The sequence below is a fragment of the Oncorhynchus clarkii genome, chromosome 8 (genome assembly GCF_045791955.1).
Source record: "Oncorhynchus clarkii lewisi isolate Uvic-CL-2024 chromosome 8, UVic_Ocla_1.0, whole genome shotgun sequence".
Taxonomy (NCBI): Eukaryota; Metazoa; Chordata; class Actinopteri; order Salmoniformes; family Salmonidae; genus Oncorhynchus; species Oncorhynchus clarkii.
Window position 1 is genome coordinate 10,933,302 of NC_092154.1, and position 21,644 is coordinate 10,954,945.

At 42.5% G+C, this 21,644-nt stretch overlaps 1 protein-coding gene across 2 annotated transcripts in view; it reads right to left on the minus strand.

The window, feature by feature from the left end:
• Positions 1 to 7,502: 7,502 nt before the first annotated feature.
• LOC139414938 (kinesin family member 26Aa) overlaps positions 7,503 to 21,644 on the minus strand; it is a 186,266-nt gene continuing 172,124 nt past the window's right edge. The window contains exons 13-15 of one of the 2 annotated variants that reach the window (XM_071162584.1): positions 20,912 to 20,932; positions 19,752 to 19,902; positions 7,505 to 9,811 (exon numbers count right to left, since the gene is read on the minus strand). In XM_071162584.1, coding sequence (XP_071018685.1) covers positions 9,621 to 9,811; positions 19,752 to 19,902; positions 20,912 to 20,932 — 363 coding nt within the window. In that variant the 3' untranslated portion in view covers positions 7,505 to 9,620. Of the gene's footprint in view, positions 9,812 to 19,751; positions 19,903 to 20,911; positions 20,933 to 21,644 lie in introns of both variants that reach the window. The other variant, XM_071162585.1, reaches the window with a different exon arrangement.

Here is a 21,644-nt window from a genome sequence, read left to right on the forward strand (position 1 = left end):
GACATGCAGTCATTAAGACGTTCTATACTCAGTATTACTGTAATCCATTGAATTTATTTGTAAATGCTTATACACTGATGTGTAACGTAAATGGTTACACTGGAAGTGCTGTACTGCACATTATAGATGTCTACACATCTATAAGACTTCACCAAAGGGAGCTAGATTAATCTACACCATAACATGTTTGATCCCTCTGTCTCAAATGTCTGTCTGTAAAGTGCCATATTAAATCATGTTACACTCAACAGTGATACATAATAAATGTATGTTGTTAAAGAGTATTGGTTATACTTTTTCGGGCTTGACTGGCAACGGTAAGTGCTTTTGTTATAGTGAAGGCTTTAAAAGTGAACAGGTTAGCAGGGTATTATATAGGGGACACAAAGACACAGATTATTAACATCTCAAAGAGAGACAGGGTATAGGTGATATTATCTGTATTTTAAGCTTTTGTATTTGCCTGTCTGTGTGTGTGTGTGTGTGTGTGTGTGTGTGTGTGTGTGTGTGTGGGGGGGGGGGGGGGTCATTAATAATGGAAGGAAAAATAGATGCTCACAATGACATATGACTAACAGTTATGTTATGTGTGTTTCCATGGCAACATGTTGCCTTTAAAAGCTGAATAAATGTAAAGGTGTTTAAAAAAAAAAAAAAAGACTATCTTCAATCTCCCGTAAACCTTGAATGGCCAGTAAAAGCAACACATTATGTTTTTCACACTGACTCAGGTTAGAGGTTAACCTGAAGACAAAATTACTTGCTGAGGATGTTGTAAATACTTGAACATCAACTGAAAATCCATTATGTTACTCCAGTGTTTATTAAAACTATTCTGAAATGCACATTTCAAGAACCTTCACTTAATGTGAGAGCAGATGCAGACAACAACATAATTTCGGGATCAGACCCAAGGCACCCTCTCGAAAGCACACAGAGCAAATGGGCATCTTGCCCAGTGCCTGCCCACTGTTGGATTAGAACAAGGACATTGAGGAACGTTTTAGCTCAGCACACGTGGTAATGTGGGAACTCTAATTTTCAAAACAATTACTAACTAAAAGTATGAAGTGATATTCACTGAAGCCTATCTGTTCTTATGTCCTTAGTTGGCTGTTAGCTGGTCTGTTGTTAGGTCTGTTGGCAGGTAGGTGGGCAGGTCTGTGGGCAGGTAGGTTGGCAGGTCTGTAGGCAAGTCTGTGGGCAGGTCTGTTGGCAGGTCTGTGTGAGAGGGGTAAAGGATAAAATAAAGGTTGTCCAGAATGGATGCACATTTCTGTCTTTAAAGAGCCACTGCCCCTAAAAAACAGCTTCTCGTTCAGAAATCAGCCTATGTGGCATCGATATGAGTCAGAAACATTTATTATTCTGTCAAAATTGACTACAAAGGGTAAATAGGATAGTTTTGGTCATAAAGTCAGTCTCGTCCCAAACTGAGTTTTGTGAGACTTGTGGTGATGATTGCATCACAATGTAAATTAAGGTTTGGTTTGATTCACTCCTGCGCACATGCCCACAAATTATCATCAATTTGTGGGGCAGCTATACATGACCCGATAATAATGCCTGTGGTAAATTGACTTTGGATTGACTTTGGATATCCCTATGGTGCTAGTTAGGGACCATCTGTAAATTACACAATGTACATGGGACAAGATTTTACAATTACAATGGCCCGAAATTTGAATGCCGTAGCGATTTTCACTCGTACCTATATAAGTGTTGAAAATGACAGATTTGGGCATTGATAAGTGCCTAAAATGGAATGGTGGCTGTACAGTAACATGCTGAAAATCACGTCAAAGGTCAGGCTCTGCACTTCACAACCCTGTATAGGTTTTGACTGACAGCCGTTCTGAACTTGAGCACACCACGCGACAAAAGGTTGCCTCCATCCCTCCCGCTAATTGGGCAACTTTTGCTATTTTTTGGTTGTCTGAGTGAAGGAAATGCTGAAAATTAAGAGGAATTTATGTATTTTGAAAGATGAGACGTTGACGATTATAACAAATACCGCTTTGATGTCATACAAGCAAGCCAGTTCACATTTCCATGTCATAAACTCATGTCATATACAGTGTCAACGTTTATGACCACTATGTTTGATGTACAGTTACAAGCTGTCATGGCGTCATACCCTGGGTTGTGCTGAACAGAATGAGCCTATGTTTGTCTATTGTGAAGAACATTAGCAGTGGAACACGCCCCTTAATGTACTCATGACTCCTTTCCATGAGTACAGTATTACCACATGTTTCTCTGAATTGCCTTGTGAAAGCCTAACACTCTTAGATAGTCTTTATAACATAGCTAGTCATGTTGGAAATAGAACAAACTTTCAAATGATGCTCACCTGATTTATAATGGGCCATTTTTTGGATTGCGTAAACAACAAAAGTAACTGTGTGGAGGCGGGGAAGCAAGCACTAATTAGCCTGGAGCTAGCCTATGCTAGGCCCATCTCCCGGCCAGCTGAAGAGGTCCATCAGCCACTCCTTGGGCTTCAATACCTATTTTGCCAATTGGCCTGGACCCCTTTTACTGCTGATACGGAGCCCCGCCGATCCAACAGGCCTTTTTATTTTTTTTCAACAGTATCAGTACCGGGTATCTTGGAAGGATATTGACCTCATCCCGTCAGTAGAGGATGCCTGGATATTCTTTAAAAGTGCTTTCGTCACCATCTTAAATAAGCATGCCCCATAATTTTTATTTTTTTTACCAGGAACGGATATTGCCCTTGGTTCACTCCAGACCTGACTGCCCTTGACCAGCACAAAACATCCTGTGGCGTACTGCACTAGTATCGAATAGCCCCCGCAATATGCAACTTTTCAGGGAAGTTAGGAACCAATATACACAGGCAGTTAGGAAAGCTAAGGCTAGCTTTCTCAAACATACATTTGCATCCTGTAGCACAAACTAAAAAAAGTTCTGGGACACTGTAAAGTCCATGGAGAATAAGAGCACCTCCTCCCAGCTGCCCACTGCACTGAGGCTAGAAAACACTATCACCACCAATAAATCCACGATAATTGAGCATTTCAATAAGCATTTTTCTAAGGCTGGCCATGCTTTCCACCTGGCTACCCCTACCTCGGTCAAAAGCCCTGCACCCCCCACTCTTGCCCAAGCCTCCCCCATTTCTCCTTCAGCCAAATCCAGATAGCTGATGTTCTGAAAGAGCTGCAAAATCTGGACCCCTACAAATCAGCCGGGCTAGACAATCTGGACCCTCTCTTTCTAAAATGATCTGCCGAAATTGTTACTACCCCTATTACTAGCCTGTTCAACCTCTCTTTCCTGTCGTCTGAGATTCCCATAGATTGGAAAGCTGCCGCGGTCATCCCCTTCTTCAAAGGGGGAGACACTCTAGACCCAAACTGCTACAGACCTATATCTATCCTACCCTGCCTTTCTAAGGTCTTCGGAAGCCAAGTTAACAAACAGACCATCGGGCCTCCCGGGTGGCACAGTGATTAAGGGCGCTGTACTGCAGCGCCAGCTGTGCCACCATAGACTCTGGGTTTGCGCCCAAGCTCTGTCGTAACCGGCCGCGACCGGGAGGTCCGTGGGGCGACGCACAATTGGCCTAACGTCGTCCGGGTTAGGGAGGGTTTGGTCGGTAGGGATATACTTGTCTCATCACGCACCAGCGACTCCTGCTGCGGGCCGGGCGCAGTGCGCGCTAACCAAGGTTGCCAGGTGCACAGTGTTTCCTCCGACACATTGGTGCGGCTGGCTTCCGGGTTGGATGCGGGCTGTGTTAAGAAGAAGTGCGGCTTGGTTGGGTTGTGTATCGGAGGACGCATGACTTTCAACCTTCGTCTCTCCCGAGCCCGTACGGGAGTTGTAGCGATGAGACAAGATAGTAGCTACTAAACAATTGGATACCACGAAATTGGGGAGAAACAAAAAAATTAAAAAAACAGATCACCGACCATTTCGAATCCCTCCGCTATACAATCTGGTTTCCGAGCTGGTCATCCGTGCACCTCAGTCACACTCAATGTCCTAAATGATATCATGACCGCCAGCCGTATTCATCGACCTGGCCAAGGCTTTCGACTCTGTCAATCACCGCATTCTTATTGGCAGACTCAACAGCCTTGGTTTCTCAAATGACTGCCTCACCTGGTTCACCAACTACTTTTCAGACAGAGTTCAGTGTGTCAAATCAGAGGGCCTGTTGTCCAGACCTCTGGCAGTCTCTATGGGGTGCCACAGGGTTCAATTTTCAGGCCAACTCTCTTCTCTGTATACATCAATGATGTCGCTTTTGTTGTTGGTGATTCTCTGATCCACCTCTATGCAGACAACACCATTCTGTAAACTTCTGACCCTTCTTTGGACACTGTGGTAACTAACCTCCAGACAAGCTTTAATGCCATACAACACTCCTTCCGTGGCCTCCAACTGCTCTTAAATTCAAGTAAAACTAAGTGCTTGCTCTTCAACTGATTGCTTCCCGTTCAGCATCACTACTCTGGACAGTTCTGACTTATAATATGTGGACAACTACAAATACCTAGGTGTCTGGTTAGACTGTAAACTCTCTTTCCAGACTCACATTAAGCATCTCCAATCCAGAAATTAAATCTAGAATCGGCTTCCTATTTCGCAACAAAGCCTCCTTCACTCATGCTGCCAAACATACCCTCGTAAAACTGACTATCCTACCGATCCTTGACTTCGGAGATGTCATTTACAAAATAGTCTCCAACACTCTACTCAGCTAATTGGATGCAGTCTATCACAGCGCCATCCATTTTGTCACCAAAGCCCCATATACTACCCACCACTGCGACCTGTATGCTCTCGTTGGCTGGCCCTCAATTCATATTCAACGCCAAACCCACTGGCACCAGGTCTTCTATAAGTCTTTACTAGGTAAAGCCCCGCCTTATCTCAGCTCACTGGTCACCATAGCAGCACCCACCCGTAGCACACGCTCCAGCAGGTATATTTCACTGATCACCCCCAAAGCCAAATCCTCCTTTGGCCGCCTTTCCTTACAGTTCTCTGCTGCCAATGACTGGAACGAACTGCAAAAATCTCTGAAGCTGGAGACTCATATCTACTTCACTAACTTCAAGCACCAGCTGTCATAGCAGCTCACATATCACTGCACCTATACATAGCCAATCTGTAAATAGCCCATCTATGTCATCCCCAGACTGTATTTATTTATCTTGCTCCTTTGCACCCCAGTATCTTTACTTGCACATTCATCTTCTGCACATCTATCACTCCAGTGTTTAATTTCTAATTTGTAATTATTTCTCCAATGTGGCCTATTTATTGCCTTACCCCGGATATCTTAACTCATTTGCACACACTGTATATATACTGTATCTATTGTATTATTGACTGTATGTTTGTTTATTCCATGTGTAATTCTGTGTTGCTGTTTGTGTCACACTGCTTTGCTTTAGCTTGGCCAGGTCGCAGTTGTAAATTAAAACTTGTTCTCAATTAGCCTACCTGGTTAAATAAAGGTGAAATAGAACTGTGCACACTTTGGAGAGGTGTGTGGCCACTTGGAGACACAGTAAAGCTTTGTATGTTTTTGTTCGGTTTGGCCTTCGGCTGATCTTGCTCACAACAAGTTCAGTAGCCAAAGTCTACACCCATTCGTCTGTGACAGTAATACACCTAGTAGGAGTGGGAACATTAATTGTTTGCTGTCATTCTACAAGAGAGTACTAGTTTTCACATTTTTTCACTTGAGAAATACTGCACCAAATATCTTAGCTAGATGTAAAATTGCGCGACTAAGACCTCCTCAGCAGAAACGTCAAAATAAATGACAGATTTCTTGATTTATCTTGACTGTTTTTATTCTGACTATTTTGAGGAAGTGTTTCTAGCTATTTTGTTTCTATGGTGGATCAAATGTGACAAACAAAACAATTGAAAGCATTTGAGAAAACGAAAAGAAGTGCAACATGAAAATATTGTCTTATTTACATTGTACAATTTTTGATGGTCCCTAACTAGCCCAGGAGATAGGCTAATTGGGCTAACTCATCCCACCTGCGAACACACACACACACACACGCATACACACACACACACACACACACACACACACACACACACACACACACACACACACACACACACACACACGAGACACCCACATCAAACCACGTCCCCAAAACAAACTAATCTTCGAATTCAGTCATGGCCATTAGCATTTCTTAATGAACCAAATCTAAAATGAGGTCAAATCAGGAAGTGCAGTCACCCTTTAAATGCTGTACATTTTGTTTATGAGCTGTATCGAGACAAGCATACTATCTGTCACCTTGATAAAACATTGGTTTATATTCAGAGGATACAGTATGCTTGACTTCGTATTGGAGCAGCCTTGCTCACTGGACACCCATAAAAGAAAAGAAAACTCAACATTTATTTTGCCAGAGGTGTGGACCATTAAATGAACGTCTCATGTACACTCCTATATAGAAGGGAAAGAGAGGGCAGTATGTGTCAGCCAACATTTCCCTGCTGCTTTTGGAAATCAAAAACTCTGCATTTAGAGAAAAGGCTGCTGTCTTTTTGCCTTGAAAGCAACCCACGTTAACTTCCATATGCACATCTTACTGCTCCAACGACCACTGTGGCAGAGATGTACTCCATTCCAACCCCCTGCAAGGAAAAGTAAACAGCAACATTAATACACAAAAAATGTGTTATTTCTTTGGCCAGTCCATTTTCAAGAATGTGTATCTTAAAACTTAACTGTAGTGAATCCTCTAACTTTTCGGATGTACCTAGCAAGTGAAAATCAGTCAAGAGTGTTTTTGGATGTGATGAATGGCAATTCAATCTCTCTGAGATAAGAAAAGCAATTTGTAGCATTAGCGGTTTGATACCATGGGTATCACGGGCCTTTTTTGGAAAACTTTAGAAATGCATACTTCCTTCCTACCTTCCTTGAAGTAATCAGAGATCTGAATTTGTTGGATTGGTGAAAGTAATTGGGTGGTAACCTTTCTTACACATATCCAATCGCTTATAGATCTGTTCTTACCTCGAGGAATCATGGAAGGAAGGGTGCATTTTACAGTAATCGAACAGGGCCCTAGAAGCTAGTGTATTCAGACGATATCATACAGTAGAGTGTACATTTGAGCAATTAGCAGACAAACTGTGGCTGGATCCTGTCTGACTAATTATAAAAACAGCAGGACTTCGTGTATGCAGCATGTGCGTTCTCTTCTCTGGTCCCATATGCAAATGCTTCCAGGTGCTTGGGCAAATTGATCAGCGAGATAATTTAAAATGTCTGAAATGCTAGCATAGAGAGATAATGTTGTTTGATGTAGATAGGATGCTTGTCCATGATATGGACGTGACACAAAGTATAAATTGTACTCTTAGGCCAAAATGTAATCAATTGCAAATAAAGGAAATCACACTGATGGTTCGCTCAGAATATTTCTTCTGTATCAGAAGTGAACAATAAGTAAATAACTTTGATTCCCACAGTCTACTAGAAACAAGAGGATTAAGATCCTTTATTGACACGTATGAATCAATGCAAACTGTAATACTATACATTTCCTTTCTTTTTACTTTTTTACAAATTATTAGAAAACTGTACAGTATAAAACCAAAGACAATAGGAAAAAGGGTTTATATATTAAAGATCTTATATTACCTGGTCAACACATCTCAGAAATGTGTTTGTTTGGCAAAACTTTTTTTCAAACTGAATACCAAGGTTTGTTACGAAAATTATAAGATTGATCTCATGCAGCAACTTCTAAAAAGGGCCTGAGATTTCCTCCATGGTAGGACAAAAGAAGAGTATATTTTCATTAGATGGTTTCCACCTCTTAACCGAGGTAATCTAACACGGACGTACAGTATATGTTTTCAAGGGAAGGAAAACACTTGAAACAGCAAGAGGTAACTGTTTGACTTCTTGACAGTCCAGAGGGAAATGCATCTATGCCCTATCTGGCCCATTGAGCCCATTGATACGAAGTTCTCAGAGATGACGTACTAACATAGGGCTTGCAGGAGGACCAAATAACCATTTGAGATAAACAAACATTCAGCATTTAGGACAAAAAGCAACAGTGCAACATATATATAGTGAATAACCCAGCACTGTGGTATTTGTGGTATTAGACTCACTGCACATTGGTGGGTGAAAAGGGGTTGGAATGCATAGTCAGAACTAGTTTCCTCATATCATTGGCTGTTGGCAGGTCATCCTTTTGGCTTCTCACCTCTAACCCTTACGGAGGCAGACATCACATTGTGCTTCCTTCACATAGCCACTTGATTGAAACAAGTTTAGGCATACATTTCAAACCTCTTTCATATTTTGTGAGTTCATTCACAAGGATATCCATGGGACATGCCTCAGCTAGAGTTGGGTCAATTCCATCACCAATCCAGCCCCGAAATTGACTTGTTATCAAGTGAAATGTTTGATAAATGTATATATTTTATGAAAAGGGTAGCTTTCAAAACAAATACAATATGTTTATACCCCTACACTGCAAGCAGGTAGAAATGAGTGAAATTGTGTCCAGAATCTGGCACAGATTTCCAACATTGTTCTCTTTAACACACTGCAGAACTGGGCATTGAATCAAGTCTTGGGCACTTAAATGGCAACTGGCTGATTTACGAGCTGCCACCGGTCACATTAGTTAAACGCCACAAGGTCAAAGACTTCTGCAAAGACCTTTGGGAATGTTTCTCTCTCTCTCTCAATTTCTCTCTCTCTCTCTCTCTGCAGATCAGAATCTCGCAAGATGACGGTAACTATAAGAGACAATGCCATTCCGTATGGACTGTACATTTTTCTGCACAACTGACTGCAAACTGAGCTTATAAACAACCGCAAGTCAGTTTTGAGCTCAAATCAATCCTGACAGCCTTCTACTAGCGCAGACATTCGGAACATTTGTCCTTACTCAAAGGAAACTCATTGGCCAACAGAACTTCTCACTACTGGCGGAGAAGGCTGTAAAACATTTTTTAACACAAAGAAAGGCAAAGGTTCGGGTATGCAATAATGATCAACTTATTGCTTTTCTCTCATTTTATTCATGGTTTGTTTTTTCATCATACCCAAAAAGATATTATTTTTTTTACATACTTTGTAATCATATAAATACACTATACAACAATACAATACAAAATACAATTTTTCTCATAAGGAATACATTTAGAGTTTGCTCGGGTAAGCTGGTTTTTAAGACTAACACTGGTCAGAAAAAAATGATATTCCCTTGGAATCAGTCTGATCAAGGCACATTCTGGTGACGGTGACAAAGGTGTTCGGTCGTCCTCGGTTAGATCTTTCCTTCCTCCCCAGGAAACGTAGAATGTTTGTCCAAAGTTCCATTTAATTGTACTCTGATCGAAGCCAGGCTTTTTCTACTGTACAAGTAAGCACACCTGCACCTCTGTTCCTTTATCCATTCATATAATAACCTCTGTAACCTACACCGGTTGACTTTCACGTTAGTCCTCTTTCCCATCCGCCTTTTCTCCTCCTTTGGCTCTATCATCAGTCTCTCAGGCTCTGAAGCGCTTGTTTTGCTCCGTTGCCCTTTCACGTCGACTTTCTCTCACTTGCTCTAGCTTTCTCACACCTCCACACCTCCTTTCTGTTGCCCCCCTTGCGTGACAGCGGTCGCTGACACCACGATGTCGAAGCAGGTCTCCATCATGACATGCGACTTGCATAGGTTGACACAGTACTCCAGTTCGCCCGTGGCCTGCTCCAAAGCCTCCAGGTACTCCTGGGACTCTTTGTCCAGATCGGGGTCCACCTCAACTATGGGGGGGAGGGTGAAAAAGAGAGAAAGATGGAGATATTAGCATCAGCGATGAGCAGTAGCTAACGCCATCAGATGTACAAGAAAAGTTCAGAATTAACTGTACAGAATTAAAAAAACAGATAAAAGATGTAGCCACTCTTGACATTTTGTTGACCATACATCATGTAGGTACAGGGAATTTTCATATCTGTGGTAAAAAGCTTATCCTAATGCCGTTTCACTATATTGGGTGATCCGAGGCGCAATAAGTCAGTGTTGGGGTCAAACAGAAATTCCAATTAAATTATTGAAAAAAGGGGTACTTTCAATTACTTCTGCGGAAGTATTCACCCCCTTGGCATTTTTCCTATTTTGTTGCCTTACAAACTGGAATTAAAAATGATTTTTTTGGGGGGGGTTTATCATTTGATATACATAACATGCCTACCACTTTGAAGATGCAAAATATTTTATATTGTGAAACAAACAAGAAATAAGACAAAAAAAATGAAAACTTGAGCGTGATTAACTATTCACCCCCAGCCCCCCAAAGTCAATACTTTACTTTGTAGAGCCACCTTTTGCAGCAATTACAGCTGCAAGTCTCTTGGGATATGTCTCTATAAGCTTGGCACATCTAGCCACTAGGATTTTTGCCCATTCTTCAAGGCCAAACTGCTCCAGCTCCTTCAAGTTGGATGGGTTCCGCTGGTGTACAGAAATCTTTAAGTCATACCACAGATTCTCAATTAGATTGAGGTCTGGGCTTAGCCTAGGCCATTCCAAGACATTTAAATGTTTCCCCTTAAACCACTCAAGTGTTGCTTTAGCAGTATGCTTAGGGTCATTGTCCTGCTGGAAGGTGAACCTCCGTCCCAGTCTCAAATCTCTAGAAGACTGGAACAGGTTTCACTCACGAATTTCCCTGTATTTAGCACCATCCATCATTCCTTCAATTCTGACCAGTTTCCCAGTCCCTGCCAATGAAAAACATCCCCACAGCATGAGACTTCACTGTGGGGATGAGGTTCTCGGGGTGATGGGAGGTGTTGGGTTTGCGCCAGACATAGGGTTTTCCTTGATGGCCAAAAAGCTGCATTTTTGTCTCATCTGACCAGAGTATCTTCTTCCATATATTAGGGGAGTCTCCCATATTTTTTTCTTTAAGCAAGTGCCTTTTTCTGGCCACTCTTCTGTAAAGCCCAGCTCTGTGGAGTGTACGGCTTAAAGTGGTCCTATTGACAGATACTCCAATCTCCGCTGTGTGTCACGGCCGTCGAATGAAGTAGACCAAAGCGCAGCGTGGTAAGCGTGCATATTCCTTTTTATTAGGATGACGCCGACAAAAACAAAAAACAATACAAACACAACCGTGAAGCTTAAGGGCTATGTGCCACAAACAAAGTTTACTACCTACAAAGACAGGTGGGAAAAAGGGCTGCCTACGTATGGTTCCCAATCAGAGAGAACGATAGACAGCTGCCCCTGATTGAGAACCATACCTGGCCAAAACAAAGAAATACAAAACATAGAAAATAGAACATAGAATGCCCACCCCACATCACACCCTGACCTAACTAAATAGAGAAATAAAATGTCTCTCTAAGGTCAGGGCGTAACACTGTGGAGCTTTGCGGCTCCTTCAGGGTTATCTTTGATCTCTTTTTTTACCTCTCTGATTAGTGCCCTCCTTGCCTGGTCTGTGAGTTTTGGTGGGCAGCCCTCTCTTGGCAGGTTTGTTGTGGTGCCATATTCTTTCCATTTTTTAATAATGGTTTTAATGGTGCTCTGTGGGATGTTCAAAGTTTTGGATATTTTTTGATAACTCAACCCTGATCTTTACTTCTCCACAACTTTGTCCCTGACCTGTTTGGAGAGCTCCTTGGTCTTCATGGTGCCGCTTGCTTGGTGGTGCCCTTAGATTACACACAGGTTGACTTTATTTAACTAATTATGTGACTTCTGAAGGTAGTTGGCTGCACCAGATCTTATTTAGGGGCTTCATATCAAAGGGGGTGAATACATATGCACGCACCACTTTTCCGTTTTTTATTTAGTAAATTTCATTTCACCAGTTTTGACTATTTTGTGTATGTCAATTACATGAAATCCAAATAAGATCAATTTCAACTCAGGTTGTAATGCAACAAAATAGGAAAAACTCCAAGGGGATGAATACTTTTACAAGACACTGTTTACCCCCTATTCTAACATGTTACCTACTAATATACACCAGACATGGTTAGAGAGAGAAGTTGAGAGGGAGAGATCAGAAAGGGAGAGAGATGTAGAGAGAGAGAAAGATCAGAGAGAGAGAGAGAGAGATCAGAGAATGAATGAGAGAGATATAATTTATTGGAATTTACCCCAAGCCTGCTATCAGTGTATCCCATGATGCACTATAAACAAGGTCGGCTCACTATGTGATACAGTACTTCTACTAATCTCTATAACTGTGTCGCTCCACTGTGACCGCTCATCCATCGTCACACCTTTTACAGCTTTAAAAGTCATACAGGGACATAAAGATTAATGATGACATGTCTTTGACAGGGCTGGATATGCTGGTATGTCTGATGGAAGCTGCTCAAGACACACTACCCTCATAATCACAACATGAAAGGATGAAAGAATGATTTATATAGCTTGACTGCTCCCATCATGGGCTTGGACCAACCGGCGGTCCCTAAACCAATGGGAAACATCTCAGGGAAATAGGGTTTGGAGATGTAGCGGAGGGAAAATAATGCCTTATTGATTTCAAGACGCATACCGGTACACATGCCACCCCCAACCCATCTGCACACGTGAGAACACACGCACAGGATTTTTGCAAAGACAAGGATTTCAAATGTATTTTTCTCTTCCTCTATAGTAGTAAAGTCATGAGGTGGGTTACTTTGGAATTCAGCTACTTTGGTTTCTTCATGTCCGTGTGAAAAAAGTGACGGGAATCAGTAAATGTGACTCCTGATTCCCTTTGGCTGTTTACTTTTGTAATGTTTTCGGGTGTAACACTAACAATATTATTTATATATTATATTATTTATATAAACTCAGCAAAATAAGAAACGCCCTCTCACTGTCAACTGTGTTTATTTTCAGCAAACTTAACATGTGCAGATATTTGTACGAACATAACAAGATTCAACAACTGAGACATACACTGAACAAGTTCCACAGACATGTGACTAACAGAAATGGAACAATGTGTCCCTGAACAAAGGGGGGATCAAAATCAAAAGCAACAGTCAGTATCTGATGTGGCCACCAGCTGCATTAAGTACTGCAGTGCATCTCCTCCTCATGGACAGCACCAGATTTGCCAGTTCTTGTTGTGAGATGTTACTCCACTCTTCCACCAAGGCACCTGCAAGTTCCCGAACATTCCTGGGGGATGTTCCTCCGATTCAACAGGTCCCAGACGTGCTCAATGGGATTGAGATCCGGGCTCTTCGCTGTCCATGGCAGAACACTGACATTGCTGTCTTGCAGGAAATCATGCACAGAACAAGCAGTATGGCTGGTGGCATTGTCATGCTGGAGGGTCATGTCAGGATGAGCCTGCTGAAAGGGTGAGGAGGAGGATGTCTTCCCTGTAAAGCACAGCGTTGAGATAGTCTGCAATGACAACAAGCTCAGTCCGATGATGCTGTGACACAACGCCCCAGACCTTGACGGACCCTCCACCTCCAAATCGATCCCGCTCCAGAGTACAGGCCTCGGTGTAGCCCTCGTTCCTTCGACGATAAACGCGAATCCGACCATCACCCCTGGTGAGACAAAACCGCGACTCGTAAGTGAAGAGCACTTTTTTCCAGTCCTGTCTGGTCCAGGGACGGTGGGTTTGTGCCCATAGGTGACGTTGTTGCCGGTGATGTCTGGTGAGAACCTGCCTTACAACAGGCATACTAGCCCTCAGTCCAGCCTCTCTCAGCCTATTACGGACAGTCTGAGCGCTGATGGAGGGATAGTGCGTTCCTGGTGTAACTCGGGCAGTTGATGTTGCCATCCTGTACCTGTCACGCAGGTGTGATCTTCAGATGTACCGATCCTGTGCAGGTGTTGTTACACGTGGTCTGCCACTGCGAGGACGATCAGCTGTCCGTCCTGTCTCCCTGTAGTGCTGTCTTAGGTATCTCACAGTACGGACATTGCAATTTATTGCCCTGGCCACATCTGCAATCCTCATGTCCCCTTGCAGCATGCCTAAGGCACGTTCATGCAGATCAGCAGGGACCATCGGCATCTTTCTTTTGGTGTTTTTCAGAGAAAGAAAGGCCTTTTAAGTGTCCTAAGTTTTCATAACTGTGACCTTAATTGCCTACCGTCTGTAAGCTTAACGACCGTTCCACAGGTGCATGTTCATTAATTGTTTATGGGTCATTGAACAAGCATGGGAAACAGTGTTTAAACTTTTATAATGAAGATCTATATGTATATGTTTATGTATGTGAATGTACAGTTGAAGTCCGAAGTTTACTTACACCATAGCCAAATACATTTAAACTCAGTTTTTCACAATTTAATCCGAGTAAATATTCCCTGTCTTAGGTCAGTTAGGATCACCACTTTATTTGAAGAATGTGAAATGTCAGAATAATAGCAGAGAGAATAATTTCTTTCAGCTTTTATTTCTTTCATCACATTCCCAGTGGGTCAGAAGTTTACATCCACTCAATTAGTATTTGGTAGCATTGCCTTTAAATTGTTTAAAACTTGGGTCAAACATTTTGGGTAGCCTTCCACAAGCTTTCCACAAAAAGTTGGGTGAATTTTGGCCCATTCCTCCTGACAGAGCTGGTGTAGCTGAGTCAGGTTTGTAGGCCTCCTTGCTCGCACACGCTTTTTCAGTTCTGCCCACACATTTTGTGTGACTCATTTGAGACCAAGCTTTAACTGATGTTTGAGATGTTGCTTCAATATATCCACATAATTTTCCTACCTTATGATGCCATCTATTTTGTGAAGTGCACCAGTCCCTCTTGCAGCAAAAGCACCCCCACAACATGATGCTGCCAACCCCATGCTTCACGGTTGGGAAGGGTGTTCTTCGGATTGCAAGCCTCCCCCTTTTTCCTCCAAACATAACGATGGTCATTATGGCCAACAGTTCTATTATTGTTTCATCAGACCAGAGGACATTTCTACAAAAAGTATGATTTTTGTCCCCATGTGCAGTTGCAAACCGCAGTCTGGCTTTTTTATGGCGGTTTTGGAGCTGTGGCTTCTTCCTTGATGAGTGGCCTTTCAGGTTATGTTGATATAGGACTCATATTACTGATATAGATAGTTTTAAACATGTTTCCTCCAGCATCTTCACAAGGTCCTTTGATGTTGTTCTGGGATTGATTTGCACTTTTCGCACCAAAGCACGTTCATCTCTAGGAGACAGAATGCGTCTCCTCCCTGAGCGGTATGACGGCTGCGTGGTCCCATGGTGTTTATACTTGCATACTATTGTTTGTACAGATGACCGTGGTACCTTCAGGCATTTGGAACTTACATTTTTTTTTTCTGAGGTCTTGGCTGATTTCTTTTGATTTTCCCATGATGTCAAAGCAAAGAGGCACTGAGTTTGAAGGTAGGCCTTGAAATACATCCACAGGTACACTTCCAGTTGACTTGAAGGATGTCAATTAGCCTATCAGAAGCTTCTATAGCCATGACATAATTTTCTGGAATTTTCCAAGCTGTTTAAAGGCACAGTCAACTTAGTGTATGTAAACTTCTGACCTACTGGAATTGTGATAAAGTGAATTATAAGAGAAGTAATCTGTCTGTAAACAATTGTTGGAAAAATGACTTGTGTCATGCACAACCGACTTGCCAAAACTATAGTTTGTTAACAAGAAATTTGTGAAGTGGTTGAAAAACTATTTTAATGACTCCAACCTAAGTGTATGCAAACATCAGACTTCAACTGTATGTATATATATGTGTATGCGTATGAATATATATATATACACATACAGTGCCTTGCGAAAGTATTCGGCCCCCTTGAACTTTGCGACCTTTTGCCACATTTCAGGCTTCAAACATAAAGATATAAAACTGTATTTTTTTGTGAAGAATCAACAACAAGTGGGACACAATCATGAAGTGGAACGACATTTATTGGATATTTCAAACTTTTTTAACAAATCAAAAACTGAAAAATTGGGCGTGCAAAATTATTCAGCCCCCTTAAGTTAATACTTTGTAGCGCCACCTTTTGCTGCGATTACAGCTGTAAGTCGCTTGGGGTATGTCTCTATCAGTTTTGCACATCGAGAGACTGACATTTTTTCCCATTCCTCCTTGCAAAACAGCTCGAGCTCAGTGAGGTTGGATGGAGAGCATTTGTGAACAGCAGTTTTCAGTTCTTTCCACAGATTCTCGATTGGATTCAGGTCTGGACTTTGACTTGGCCATTCTAACACCTGGATATGTTTATTTTTGAACCATTCCATTGTAGATTTTGCTTTATGTTTTGGATCATTGTCTTGTTGGAAGACAAATCTCCGTCCCAGTCTCAGGTCTTTTGCAGACTCCATCAGGTTTTCTTACAGAATGGTCCTGTATTTGGTTCCATCCATCTTCCCATCAATTTTAACCATCTTCCCTGTCCCTGCTGAAGAAAAGCAGGCCCAAACCATGATGCTGCCACCACCATGTTTGACAGTGGGGATGGTGTGTTCAGCTGTGTTGCTTTTACGCCAAACATAACGTTTTGCATTGTTGCCAAAAAGTTCAATTTTGGTTTCATCTGACCAGAGCACCTTCTTCCACATGTTTGGTGTGTCTCCCAGGTGGCTTGTGGCAAACTTTAAACAACACTTTTTATGGATATCTTTAAGAAATGGCTTTCTTCTTGCCACTCTTCCATAAAGGCCAGATTTGAGCAATATACGACTGATTGTTGTCCTATGGACAGAGTCTCCCACCTCAGCTGTAGATCTCTGCAGTTCATCCAGAGTGATCATGGGCCTCTTGGCTGCGTCTCTGATCAGTCTTCTCCTTGTATGAGCTGAAAGTTTAGAGGGACGGCCAGGTCTTGGTAGATTTGCAGTGGTCTGATACTCCTTCCATTTCAATATTATCAGTGCTCCTTGGGATGTTTAAAGCTTGGGAAATCTTTTTGTATACAAATCCGGCTTTAAACTTCTTCACAACAGTATCTCGGACCTGCCTGGTGTGTTCCTTGTTCTTCATGATGCTCTCTGCGCTTTTAACGGACCTCTGAGACTATCACAGTGCAGATGCATTTATACGGAGACTTGATTACACGCAAGTGGATTGTATTTATCATCATTAGTCATTTAGGTCAACATTGGATCATTCAGAGATCTTCACTGAACTTCTGGAGAGAGTTTGCTGCACTGAAAGTAAAGGGGCTGAATAATTTTGCACGCCCAATTTTTCAGTTTTTGATTTGTTAAAAAAGTTTGAAATATCCAATAAATGTCGTTCCACTTCATGATTGTGTCCCACTTGTTGTTGATTCTTCACAAAAAAATACAGTTTTATATCTTTATGTTTGAAGCCTGAAATGTGGCAAAAGGTCGCAAAGTTCAAGGGCCCGAATATTTTCGCAAGGCACTGTATATACACATATATATATATATTTACCCCAAAAATATATGGGGGATTAGAAACGATGCAGACAATAACATTGATGGAAGCAACAATCTAGCCGCAATATTTAAGCTGATTCATCCCCTAAGAAAAAAATAAAAATAAATTATTATTATACCTCCAAAAAACTGTGGCCTCTTTCCCTTGCTGAAGACCTGGAGGCTTTTGGTGTGTTAAGAAGCTTCCAGAAATAGATTATAATGGATAGAGCTCAGCTAGAAAGGAAGGGATCTTCTCTGGCGAACCTTCGGCGACCTGCACCGCTCAACTGGAAATAGCCTCCTTGTTCTGCCGTTTTGTCTATTTGGAGAACAGATCCACTCGCTTGCCCTTAGTCTGTGTGCGAGATACTGTAAGTGCCTCCCTAAAAGTGTTTTCCCACATTGACAATGGCAGAAAATAGTTTTTACCACTTTAACAGTTTACTCTAGAAAGGAACCTAAGAGAATCAAACCCATCACAAAATAAAAAAGCTATTGGCCAATGTCGCTTCCTTTGACAATGTTAGTGTTTATGTATGCGAGAGTGGTTTCAGCTGTTGGCCCAATATGGACCACAAGTAGTGATAACTACAAGGTCACAATGACATCAACCACACAGATTTGCTTGACACCTGCACAATACATTTGTCCACGTTTCATTGAGTGCAATGGCACTGCCATAGGGCATAGAGAACCTTGTAGTAACTGGGCCAGATGTCATATTGAAGAGCTTGGGAGATCAGCTGCTCCTACAGTGTTGGAAGGGTTTGTTTACTATTATGTTCAAGATATTTCTTGTGTGGCCCAACTCCAACAGAGGCTAGCACAGCCTGGAATCATCAGCTAGTTACGCAACTTTGTTGTCCACTTACAATAGCCTCAGAGAGGCTAAATGTAGGAAAGCTGAGCGTGAGACTAAGAGGTATACATCTCTATAAGAGAAGCAGTCATGGTCAGTCAGTCAGCAGTTATTCATTAGCACGAAGCTACATTTCAAGTAACAATCATTTGTAAAGACATGAGCAAACAACAGATACACTACATGGCCAAAAGTTGAATATCTCATTCCAAAATTATGGGCATTAATATGGTATTGGTCCCCCCTTTGCTGCTATAACAGCCTCTTCTAGGAAGGCTTTCCACTAGATGTTGGACATTGCTGCAGGGACTTGCTTCCATTCAGCCATAAGAGCATTAATGAGATCGGGCACTGATGTTGGGCGATTAGGTTCTAATTCATCCCAAAGGTATTTGATGGGGTTGAGGTCACGGCTCTGTGCAGGTCAGTAAAGTTCTTCAACACCGATCTCAACAAACCATTTCTGTATGGACCTCGCTTTGTGCACGGGGGCATTGTCATACTGAAACAGGAAAGGGCTTTCCCAAATCTGTTACCACAAACTTGGAAGCACAGAATCATCTAGAATGTAATTGCATACTGTTGCGTTAAGATTTCCCTACACTGGAACTAAGGGGCCTAGCCCGAACCATGAAGAACAGCTCCGGACTATTATTCCTCCTCCACCAAACTTTACAGTTGGCACTAAATATTCGGCCAGATAGCGTTATCCTGGCATCCGCTAAACCCAGATTCATCCGCCGGGCTGCCAGATTGTGAAGTGTGATTCATCACTCCAGAGAACGCATTTCCACTGCTCTAGAGTCCAATGGAGGCGAGCTTTACACCACTCCAGCCGACGCTTGGCATTGCACATGGTGATCTTAGGCTTGTGTGCAGCTACTCGGCCATGGAAACCCATTTCATGAAGCTCCCGACTAACAGTTCTTGTGCTGACGTTGCTTCCAGAGGCAGTTTGGAACTCAGTAGTGAGTGTTGCAACCGAGGACAGATTATTTTTCCACGCTTCAGCACTCGCCGGTCCCATTCTGTGATCTTGTGTGGCCTACCACTTTGCGGCTGAGCTGTTGTTGCTCCTAGACATTTCCACATCACAATAAAAGCACTTACAGTTGACCGGGGCAGCTCTAGTAGGGCAGAAATTTGACGAACTGACTTGTTTGGAAAGGTGGCATCCTATGATGGTGCCAAGTTGAAAGTCACTGAGCTCTTAAGTACGGAACATTCCACTGCCAATGTTTGTCTATGGAGATTACATGGCTGTGTGCTCAATTTTACACATCTGTCAGCAACGGGTGAGATTGAAATATCTGACTCCACTAATTTGAAGAGGTGTCCATATCCTTTTGGCCATGTAGTGTAAAATAGAATAGAATAGCTGAATGCTGCTTTGACTGTTGGATAAAAGTCCATCTTTAACACAACCCAGTTACAAAACAAGGTGGTACACTTTAAGCACACTTGAAATAGTACACCAGATTTCTGTAGTAAGCTACTCACACTCTCCGGTCCACTTGCCAGGGTCCAGCATCAGCCTGCTCTTGGCATCCTCCAATTCCCCACTCAACCTCTCGTGCTTGGCCCTCAGCTCCCTGATCCGCTGTTGCCTCTTCTCCAGCATCCTCAGTCTTGCGTTGAAGTACAGCAGTCCCTGTGAGAGTAAATGGCAAGGATGGATGGAGTGAGCAGAGAGACAAAAGACGAGTGGAGGAAAGGAGCTGAGTGTGCTCCCTCTGGAGAAACCCTGACTTGGATGGAGGGAGGGAAGTAAACAGAGAGAGCGAGAGAGAGCGAGCGAGAGAGCGAGAGAGCGAGAGAGAGAGAGAGAGAGAGAGAGAGAGAGAGAGAGAGAGAGAGAGAGAGAGTATCTTTAGCCGGATGCTTCGATTAGGAGTTTGTGTGCCGTGAGGAGGCTCACAGACGGGAGAGGGAGGTTTAACCTGTGGAGATTTAGCCCCCTGTCCATTGCTGGGGTTAATTAGGATAAATAAAATTAGCATCCACGCTAATCTCTCGCTTTGCTTTAATCTCCAGGACAAACGTTGAGCTCAGGGATTAGGTGTAGACATAGTCACCAGTACCAAGTTATTGAAAGGTAGAATAACAGAACAGATTATTCCTAGTTCAGTCCCTCCAGGATTCTGTGATCGCAATCACCACATAAACCAGTCAAATCACTGCGATATTACAGCAAACAACAGTCCCATCACTGCATCACAAAAAGAGGGTTCGCAATTTTAACCAATCACCGCACTTTTACCACATAAAGTGGTTCAATCAAGCCCCAGGTCAACAAACATTTACCCCGTCAGCGCAATTTTGTGCCAAATTTGGCAAAATCCTCGCAAATTGTCATGCAACATGTCAGAATTGCTGCAGCAAAATCCAGCATTTTAGCCCACAGAAAAAAAGCAAAAGACACCTCGAAGTCCTGGAGGAACTGTTAGTTGGAACTGTTGTTTTCATCACTACAAGCGAGGTCAATTGCTTTTGCACTATTGGCTTTGCACAAAATTTGTTTTTGGACACATTTGTGCCACAATATAATGTGTCTATTTCACAAGGCATAGCAGAATGAATTAATTCCATGCTTCATGCATCTTCCATTTTAGCACATGATCTAATAATCAAGGCACATCCATCGAGTTTAATGAACAAACCTTTTCCACATCCTGGAATGGCTGCAAGATGAGAGAGAGAGAGAGAGAGAGAGAGAGAGAGAGAGAGAGAGAGAGAGCAGAAAAAAATACATTATTAACATTCGCTAATGCAAAGATAATACACAATCTAAATGGATGCACTTTGAAATGCAATTAATCACACAAACACACACACACACACACACACACACACACACACACACACACACACACACACACACACACACACACACACACACACACACACACACACAGTTACATGCACATTGCACACACACACTTAAAATACTTCATTTTGGGGAGCTCGGGATGACAGGCTCTAAAAGACGAATTGAAGATCATCTTTTCCTAATTGAAAATATATCAAAGCACCATCAGGCAGAATTGATGTATTTTACCCACTACACTTTTCACTGGATGACTGGGTCCTACATTATTTGCTGGGTGACTGGATCCTACACTATTCGCTGGGTGAATGGGTCCTAAACTTTTCGCTGGGTAATTTGGTCCTAAACTATTCACTGGGTGACTGGGTCCCACTGGTGGGAATGGTTAATGACCCGTGGACATGGAGAGTGGAGAGGCCCATGAAGAGAAATCAGGTGAGGGCCCAGATAGCAGGTCCAACCTTCATCCTCCACCCCTAGTTTCACCTCTTCCTCCTTGGGTTTACTCCCCTCCTTGTTCCCCCTCTTCCTCGTTGAGCTTCTTCCACCCCTAGTTTCCTCTCTTC